The following is a 10,650-nucleotide window of genomic DNA, read 5'->3' on the forward strand; positions in this document are numbered from 1 at the left end:
GTCTAAACCGGAAACACAGGACACAGAAAGGCACGAGAAGATGCGTTCGCCTAGTTTTATTGAATTACATGTTAATTCAGGCAAACTACATGCTGTCTGTGGGTCAGCAGGGACTGCACTGGATCAATACAGCATGTGACAGCCATGTGGCAGCCAAGCCTGATAAGAGCTGGTTACTCTTTAGAGACAAAGTCACTGTAGTCCAGAGAGTCAGAGGGAGGACTCACATTGTTCAGATAAAGAGAGATCACCTAGGATGTTTGAAAGAAAGCAGGGATATAAATTACTGAATTTATCATTTTTGTTATAGTAGAAGTGGCACATTTAACTGAAATAAATACCAAAAAATAAATAAAAAATATATAGACAGGTGTGTGGGAAATGCTCTGCACCAATCACATATAATATCTACATTAAGAAGTTAAACCTTATAGAAATGCAATGAATAAACAATGCGCCATTAGCTCCAAAAAGACACGTCTAGTGTTAACTGACACTTTATGAGTGTATCCCATGGAATAACTATTTAAATGTTGTTTAAAATGTATAATAATTACTGCAGCTGATGTGTAGTTTGTTTTTCACTCAGTATCACAAATGGAGGAAAATCTACTCTGTCTCGTAGTCTGCACCAGCTGATTCCCAACAGCTGCCTCATTGCACAGGATTCATACTTTAAGGTAAATTGCTTAAATCATGTAATTGCTTTTAGATGTACAGGTCATTTGAGAGCTGAAGTGCTGCTTCTTTTCTGCAGGATGACTCTGTGGTACCAGTGGACAGCAACGGGTTTAAGCAATATGACAGTGAGGACAAAAATAATTGTTCATTATTCAATTTGAGGTCACAAAAGTCACGAAAAAAATATTTGAGCATGTGCCAATCCAATCGAAATGCTGACATAAAGAAAAACTAAAAGTAGCAAACTAGATATTATAGATTCCCAGAAGTCTGGTTAAAGAATGAGAGCATCTAAATCTCATTGCGTTCTGTTTAAGTGCTCGATGCTCTGCATATGGACAAGATGATGAGTGAGGTCGACCTGTGGCAAAGAGATCCTGACTCGTTCCTCAGGCAACGAGACCTGAACCCAGATCTTACAACGTCGACAGTCAATACGAGGGTGTTTGTGCTAATCGTGGAAGGATTCCTCATTTTCAACTACAGGTAAGATCTGATAAAGTTATCGTGTTTATTTCAGTCATTAAGTTTGGCTCCTAAATTAGGTTTTTTTTTTTAGTAGGATTAAGTAGGATTAAGAAAAACTTTGCAACATGCTACTAATTTTAGAGAAAATGCAATGCGAAACTGTGTTTACACAATAAATAATTACTGGAAATTACAAATGGACTGACTATGAATAAATGTGGGTATTGGCAAGCAAATAATTCAACATTCAAAAAAAATATTTTGTGTATAGACCTAATTATTTTGCCTTAGATAATGAAGTGCATCATTTCTGACTGGGGGCCTGAACCCTCTAAATGCTTTTGTGTGTTTTACCTTTCCAGACCTCTGAATGAGCTCTTTGACAAAAGATACTTCATGGAAATACCTTATGATGTCTGCAAAACAAGACGAAGGTGTCAGCTTATATAATGTAGTATCTATCTTCTAACCTGTCATTTTGTTGCTCTGTTGAACCTAAAACAGGAATAGAAGTTTGCCTCTTCATGTTTTACCTCTTTTGCTGTCTTTCATTGACAGTTCAAGGGTTTATACGCCTCCTGATCCTCCAGGCTACTTTGATGGACACGTGTGGCCAATGTACCTGAAAAACAGGCAAGAGATGGAGGACACGGTGTCTGGAATAAGTGAGTGTCCAGTCAAAGATGCTACGAGTTTACTTTTCATGGCATCTTGCTACAAAACTATAACAAAAAATTGTAATAAAAGTCAAATAATAATATAAATCACATTTACATTGTCGGTGTCTGTTTTCTTTAGTGTTTCTGGATGGACTAAAGCCAAAAGAAGAGCTGCTTGCTGCTGTGTGTGAAGATATTTATGAGAAAATAGAAAAACTCATGGGTACGTTGCAGTAATGCTGGAATATGAATGAGACACCTGGAGCTGTCTCGCAGCCACTGACAAATTATTTTAGTCTTTCACAGCTGTGTGTGAATAGGACTTCATTTTCCTTAAAGGACAATATGGTGAACATCCACAGAACACTAATGTAGCATGTCATTTTCCTGTAGCTTCAATAGTCAATTATGGCTGAAACAATCAAGACCTTGAATTCATACTGAAGCCACTGAAGCAATGTGCAAACAATATAAAGCATTTAATAGTCAAGTTAGAAAACAAATCAAACAATTTTCTACCAATTTGATGTTTTCCTTGTCGGTTGTGAAAGATTTGGAAATCAAAAGAATGAATATTAATGTGATTATGTCCTCAAGACCATTTGTTATCTAAGTCTAAAATATGATTATTATTAATAATTCATTTGATTTGGTGTTTTTTTTTTTATTCCAGAGAAAGACTGAAATAGTTACACTAAGACGGAGATGGAGACTGCTAACAACTGTAGATGTCAGGATCGTTCCTCTTTTGGACCAAAGAGGATCAAAACAAGTGCATAGTTGGACTTTTGTAAATACATGTATGGTAGCGTCTACTGTATGTGATGTCTACAACCACTTGTTTATAAGAGCATAGAAACTAATGAGAGTGATAATGACGTTTATAATAATGAGGCAGCCAGAATCAGCATGAACCTTATGTCTAATTAATGTTCAGTGCTCTAAAGTTGACACTAAGTTTTTGTGACATAATAAATGAATAAAACACAGCACATACAGTGGATGGATGTTACTGCATGTTATATAATGCAAGGGGGATTTAGATATGTCTTTTTCTAATCATTAAAGGGACAAAGAGGAGTTTGTATTTGGTTATAAAAAAGTCTCATATTAATGTGGATGAATCTATGCTACCCACACTTGTTAATGGGCCCATTTTCGATAAATATATCGTTTTGTCTTTATCATTATTTTGTTATTATTATTAGTGGTGGAAACGGTGGGTGAGCCACCCACCATTTCCTACTTTCGGTTTCGCGGACGGCGGACGCTGCCCGACGGGTCATGGGAATAACACAGCAGAATCGCCATTTATGGTCGGAACTACGACGGTATCTGATCATCTTCAAACCTCCGACTTTCATCTTGATCAATGAAAACATTCTTGGCAGATGTTTTCACTTTTGTCCATCTTGCGCCGGTCCAAGAATTTCAACGTGCGCGCGGAGGCTCGTGGGAAATGTGTGAAAACACTTCTATTTCCAAAACTCCTCATGTCCAAAGTTGGGTACTCAAATAGGGCTAAAGGGAGGTGAATATTGCGTATTATTTCTCAAAAACGTGCGTTTAAGACCCCTTCAATATCTGAAACAGATATAAATACCAGGTGATGGATCCTTTAATATACATACTGTATACTGTATATAATTCTATGTAACCAAATATATAAACTGGATAATTGGTAAAGACTCTCTGACTCATACTTGAATATTACAAATACCAAACAGTGATTATTGTTGCTGCTGTGATTGCTTTGGTTTGTGCTTTACAAGACTTTCATTAAAGCAGCTGCCTGTTGCCTTACAGTATAGCTAATGTATCGCTGTGATGTGAATTTGTCTCCACCCGATGGCTCAACGTGACACAGTAGAGACAGACTTTTTGCTGTTCTCTGTGATCTGAATACCAAGTTTGATCTTGGTTTGATTATTCAACCAATGAGATGTGGTGTTTTTGCTAATTGAATACAACAAAACTTAATTTAAGAATACAGTATGTACAATATAAAAAATACATAAAACCTCTTGATATGTTGATACAAATTGCTTATCATAATCACCAGATTGACAAACCCAACAACAACTCACATGCAATTGACCTGGGCCCCTGAGGTTCTGTAAACCTGCATATCATCATCAAGAATGGAGGCTCAAATAAAAGCCACACATTGAGATTTTAACTTGGGTAAAAGAGCAAAAGTAGGTAACATCTACATAAAGTAACAAACTCCTTCCGGATAGTAATCTGAATCAGCAAAGTATCGAGTGACTAAGTTTGAAAACTATGCAGTTTAGTGCGAGGACCTGAAAATAACCACTGCACTGTTAGTCCACTAATGAATCTTCACTTAAGAAAACAGCACCAGAGCACATTGGACTACGTCATCCACCTGCAGAGACAGACTGGTCTTTGTGACCTCCGGTAATCAAAATATTATCAAATCATTTTTTTCTGAAAGGTCATATTTTATTTATCATGCTCATTTTAGCTCATTGGGCTATTAGCTAATTTTGACTATCAACATTTATCATGAACAAATGAGCGAGTAATTGTACCCTCTTTGAAAGACAACAAACAATTTAATAACATTTAATCATATTTATATACTTAACTCAGTGTCCATATTTAGCCTTTAACCACACTCTTCTACACACGTTACCCCCATTACCCAATATGCAGAAACTTCATGTATTGCATTGCTTTTAGTATTTTTTTTTTTTTTTAGAAAGTATTGCATACGTTTGATATACAACTCTCAACATCATTGGTGAGAAGTCTTGGAGTGATAACCTCAATGTTTCAGGAATCAGGAGAGCAGACAGGAGCTTAGAGTCTGCAGGTGCATGTGAATTGAAACTATGTTCATTTTAACTCTGAAACTTATATGTCAGCAATTTTGATCCAAATCTGTCATATGACCCGTTATTACAGATCCTGTAATGCAATCTGTTTCGCCTCTATTGCAACACCCATTTCTAAATCCATAAAGCTGCTGTGTTTCCTGCACATTAAATGATCAGAAATTTGCCAAAAAATCCAAACTGTCAGCAGAATATTTATGTTTACCTCAGCAGTGAACTTGCCTAACTGGTATATACAGTGCTGGAGGCATCACATGTAAATCAGGACATTCCTCACTTCCTTATATCCTCTTCCATCGAAACATATAAGTCTGCTGTAGCTTCTTTCATAAACACTGCTCTCTAACAACCTCACAGGTTCAGTTTGCTGAATGAAGCTTGGATCGATCAGTGGAGACTGAAGTGGAAACATGGCCAACGTGGCATTTTCAGCCGTTGCGTGTTTATTTTTTGCCTGTTGCAGCAGAGCTATGCCGACTACGCTCAGGCAGGAGGCTGTGAATGACAGACCTGTGATTGGTAAGTGAAATATGCAAATAGGACTGAATGTTGTAAAGAAGTTTAGGAGATAAAAACATAGAGCAGATGACACTTGTGGAGGCTTGTGTGTATTCACGGTTGTGTTTTTGTCCTACAGGGATTTTGACTCAACTAGTTTCAGATGATGTCATGAAACCATTCGGCAGAACCTACATACCTGCCTCCTATGTGAAATACATCGAGTCTGGCGGCAGCAGAGTGATGCCTATCCGGTGGGTCGAGTCCTATCAAAACTTGGGCATGTTTTGCAGAAATTTACCATTACCGTGAATATGAATTTAGCTTTATTTTCCATGTGCGGGAACTTCATAAGTCTGCACAGTCATGATATACACATAAATACATCAGATTGGATTTATATTTGTCTCTTTAAAGGAGAAGCATGACCGTGTGAAGCCACAAATCACATAGCTGTTGCTGGAAGGTCACTGTGGGAAAAGAAGAAGTACATTTTCTGACACCTGGATTCCTGTCATGTGGATGTTTGTGGTTTGTCAAAACATGTGAAATAACATTGTTTCTTTCTTTTGTTCGCAGGTTGACTCTCACCACTGCTGAATATGAAAATATCTTCAAGAAGATAAATGGGTGAGTCACAGCATGTGATGACAAATGTTTTGTGAAGTTTAAATTTCCAGGAGAAATTACATGAATACCATGTATTTTATATTTTATATATCATTGTACATAAATACAAACTGCATTTGTCCCTCGCTTCACTGCTCTCACTGGGATGTCTCCTCAGCCTGATCTTCATCGGTGGAGCTGTAGATTTGGAGACATCAGATTATGCCAGGGTGGCGAAGATTTTTTACAAACTTGCTCAGATGGTTTGTTCTGCCTTGTTTTAATATCTATGTGTCTTTTAAAAATAATTCATTACTGTATGTTGAATTATTTAAGACAATTTTCAACCAGCATTAATTAGCATAATTATAACTAATTTAGTATTCTAATGTTTTGCTGGGAAAATGTTTATACATGAACTGCACTAAGGTCTCAAACAACTGACAGCAATGCATGTGATATCATTATTCCCTCAGTAATTTAATACTTTGGAAGCTATCAGTCTATTCACTGAGGACTGGAATGGAAATGTTATATGGAGGAAATGCCTCTGGAAATCAATGGCGGCTTATAAACTCAACACACCTAATTTAATGAACAGAAACAACAGAGCCTTGTCTTTATTTTCCCAGTAATTAGCACCAAGTTCACAAAGTTCTTTCCAGAAGATTTCCAAGGAAATTATGAGGGCCTGTAAAAATGAATGTTGTTACCACCATTTAAAGGAACATTGTTAAAAGGAGTTGCCACAGTTTTGGTGTTACTCTATTGTTTCAGACGCTTTAGAGTATCGTTGTGTGTTTTCCAGGCCAATGATGCGGGGGACTTCTTCCCTATCTGGGGGACGTGCATGGGTCTGCAGCTGCTGACTGTCCTGGTGGCCGGGGAAAATCTGCTGTCAAACACCTTAGCTGAGAACATAGCGTTGCCTCTCAACCTAACGACAGGTTAGATCTTACTGCAGTACTGTTTATGTCTTAATCTGTGCGTTTTTTTAATGAATCACATTTTCACATTTAGATTTAATTTTCTGGTAACCTGCATGTACTGGATTATACCACTTAGTGTCAGTAGAGTCAAGTTACCAATCAGAGGGTGTTTCCAGCCTGGAAGTCAGACTCTGCTACTATCACCACATCATTTATGTATATGTATCTTTTCTGCTTGATGAAACCTTATCATTTAAGGTAGGTATTTTTTTTTAATAAACTGTCCTTTTTTCTCTTCAATGCCCCTCCTCTTTCCCCTGCAGAGGCCCACACCAGTAGGATGTTTCAGAGTTTCCCAGACGAGCTGATGAAGGCTGTGACCCAAGAACCTCTAACTGGCAATTTCCACCACTATGGCCTTACAGTAGAGGTATAGAGTAAATCCCTTTGGTGTCATTGTACTGTACAGTATTTCACTTCCCTTGTTTGGGTTTTGCCTTATTTTTGTGCTGAGAAATGAAATTAGAGACCCACAGTGTGGTTTAAACATGGGAAATGTGTTTTCTGAGGTTAGTCAGGATCAAAACTTTTGGCTCTGTCGACTGTACAAATATAAATGTGTACATGTGCCATCTCCAAATACAGTATTCATTCAGCATAACTGCTTACTATATGGTTAATAAAGGCTGGGTTTATATCCCTGCCCTGCAGGTTCACAGTGCAGCAATTGGTTTATGTTAATCTGATTAAATATGTCCTTTATGTTTTAAATATTGCATATTCGTAAATAAATCTGTATTAAATCAGATTATTACACAGCAAATCTGGCTGGGGCCATTCAGTATTATAGCACAGGAAAAAACTGTACACAGAGAGATAAAGGTATGGGGTGTGTATTCTTTTCCTGGGGCTCCCTAACAAATGTATCTCCTCATGTGGTTTAGGTAAAATAGATAAGAGTACAGCAAAATGTCACAGCATCAAAAGAAAGCACAAACGATAATCTTCGAAATCTAGAATAGTACATGTATGCAGTATAATGTTGAAAGGTAACACATGAATAGTCAAGTCTAATAAGTCAAATGTTGTTACAGACCTTCCGGGAAAATGAGAAGCTGCATAATTTCTTCTCCATCTTGTCCACAAACGTTGCAGAAAATGACGTCCACTTTGTCTCAACCATAGAAGGTTACAAGATTATATACAATTTTCATCATTGCTTTGTAACAGACTTGCAAGAGGAATAATAAATATGTTGTTTTTGTTTCTTCCTTCACATCAGGTAAGAGATATCCCTTCTATGGAGTGCAGTGGCACCCGGAGGTGAATCGTTTCCAGTGGGACAAAAAGCTGAACTTTCCTCACTCTGCTCACGCTGTTCAGTTATCGTCTCTGCTGGCTGAGTTTTTTGTCAATGAAGGTATGATTATAAACACACATTACATTATTAGGAATGAACTAATGTTGCATGATAAGATTATACATACAGTATCGGAAGCTATAAATTGGCTGCTCTCCCCCTTAATATCTCTTGTGTCAGTTTTTAAGCCACTGGAATAGCTACATATACTGTAAACAGTTACATGTTAATTTAATGTAAAAACATTTTCATAATTGAATTTCCATTGCGGTTACAATATCACACAATCTATATTTATGTTACATTAAAAATTACTCAACTCATTATTTTATCCATGATACCAAGCCGAGCACTGACAGGTGTTGAAAAGATATGATATGTTAAGTAACTGTAAACATGTTATAGTAAATGAACTTGGACAGGTGTTGGCAGATGTATAAACTCATGCATATTTATCTTAACCAAAATAACATATCATATTAAGTATGGCTGGGCGCAAATCCAGGGGCCCACCATGGCATTGGGTTCTTAGAAAAATAAAATGTGATTATAGACAGCCCAACAGCACACTGGTTGCTTTATACAGATTGTGTATGTGGGTTTAGGAGGAGAAAGGATAGTTGTTTAAACAGAGTTATTACAGTGAGACAGTAGGACACAGTAAGGCTGTCTTGACTTTCTACAACATCATCCTGGAAAAAGGAATATTACCACTTTGTTTATTTTAGGGTTTGTCTCTTTTGGAGATTGAATTAACTCAATTAGACTAATCACAAATATTATATTGATATTACCTTTGGTGTAATACTGCATTCAGACAATGAGAAGGATTTCTTTATGGAAATAGATTATATTTATATGATCAGTTACATCAATGTGATACAGTACCTTGATTTAAGAAAGAAAGAAAGTCATTAACGTATGGTTTTTGTACTGTATCTGTTAACTGACTTTCTAGGATAGCTATGCAGAACATAGTGATGTTACAACACAAGGGACTGGGGGAGGCTTTAATTTGGTCACCTCTTCTACAGTATATCCTCAGAAATGTACCCTTTGAGATCTATTCTTTATTGTTCTATTCATGTGCGTCTCACCTCTGCTTTGTTCAGGACGAAGAAGTTTACATCAGTTTGACGATCCTGAGGAAGAGACCTCGTCGCTCATTTACAGCTACACGCCCATATATGCTGGAAACTTCACTGGATACGAGCAGGTCTATTTCTTCTGAGATCCTCTGTGGCTGATTTTGTATTTCATCCTGTGCATGGACAAAACAACACTTCATTTTCATACTTTACTTTATTGTTCAACAAAGCACTTGAGCTCAGAACTGCACACACACACAAACGCACAGTCTCCTGGTTTTAATCACATCTAGGCCTCAAAACCAACATTTGATTTCAGCCATGTGTGCACTGACTCAGCCTGCATTTTTATTATTACTGAGGAGTTTCTGCACCAGTTTTTTTTTTTTTTTTTTTTTTTTAACTCATTTTAGTTAAATGTGACTACTTTTAGGCCAATAAAGAAATAAAAGATTTGACAAAAACAGTCCCTTTTGTTTTGCCATCTTTCTCAGCACATTGAGTTTCTCCAGTTATTGTGTTTAACTTCACTTTAAGAACTTCTCTTCTGTGCTGGCTTGAAGTTTAAAACCAATATGACCTCTTATGACCTCTCAGGAATAAACCATCAATCTCAATTAAAGGTTTCATTAACTTATTGCTTTCCATATAGATTATTTCCTCTGGCGCTGTAAAGACAACTTTGAAAGGGCATCTAAACTTTTATTTAGGGAAATAAACATGTCATTGTGCAGTTCAGTGAATAAATTAAGTGGACTTCCTCTTGAGTTGAGACCATGGGAGTATTTGTTGTACACTTTTTTGTGCATCTTGATATGTTTGATTGCCAAACAAAGGCAGGAGACTTTTAGAAATTTAACAGGGTTTATGCACTTTGCTACGGGCCCAAACAAAAATCTCAGTGTATGAATGCTGGGAAGTCTTCAGTAATCACCATGTTTCCTTATGAAACCAATGAGTTGAGGGAACTTTAAACAAGTTGTTGTTGTAATGTTCATGAGAAACATGAGCTGATTTCCACTGAATGTGGTGTCTTAAAATGTCTTAAAAGAGCTGTCTTAAAAAGGCCATATTCAGCATTTATACGATAAAATGATCAATCTTGGAATTAATGGCTGATTATGTCCCTGTTGATTGAATAATTGATGACTGAATGGAAAGATAAATGTGGGTCAGTGGGTGCCCATGGCTGATTTTTTGCCCCTCAGCCTCTTGGAGATGTAGCCTACTGTAGGCTATACAGCGCTGTGATTGAGTGGGCTTAAACCGATATCCTTAAATCTTGTTGTTGATGTTATGCCATAATTAATGACCGTGTAAGAAAAATGCAGTGACTGATGGTGGTGGAAAACACACGCCAAGCTGTCATAACACACCCCGGGCCAGGGGAGGCTGAGGATTGGTCCTCGCTGCACGTCAGTCAGCTGCTCGGTCGGAGGGGGCGGGAGCAGCGAGAAGGGAGACCGAGCCAGTGCTCCAGTTTCCCCCCTTCTCACA

General features: G+C 37.4%; 1 protein-coding gene across 1 annotated transcript; it reads left to right on the top strand.

The window, feature by feature from the left end:
* Positions 1 to 602: 602 nt before the first annotated feature.
* Positions 603 to 9,516, top strand: LOC310991529 (gamma-glutamyl hydrolase). The gene is made up of 10 exons (XM_083979271.1): positions 603 to 680; positions 5,027 to 5,188; positions 5,307 to 5,421; positions 5,747 to 5,797; positions 5,955 to 6,039; positions 6,585 to 6,723; positions 7,029 to 7,135; positions 7,800 to 7,893; positions 7,988 to 8,125; positions 9,178 to 9,516. The coding sequence occupies exons 2-10, from the start codon at positions 5,080 to 5,082 to the stop codon at positions 9,294 to 9,296; spliced, it is 957 nt and encodes a 318-aa protein (XP_083835397.1). The 5' UTR covers positions 603 to 680; positions 5,027 to 5,079; the 3' UTR covers positions 9,297 to 9,516.
* The last annotated feature ends 1,134 nt before the right edge of the window (positions 9,517 to 10,650 follow it).

The sequence above is a fragment of the Trachurus trachurus genome (genome assembly GCF_905171665.1).
Source record: "Trachurus trachurus genome assembly, chromosome: 9".
Classification (NCBI taxonomy): domain Eukaryota; kingdom Metazoa; phylum Chordata; class Actinopteri; order Carangiformes; family Carangidae; genus Trachurus; species Trachurus trachurus.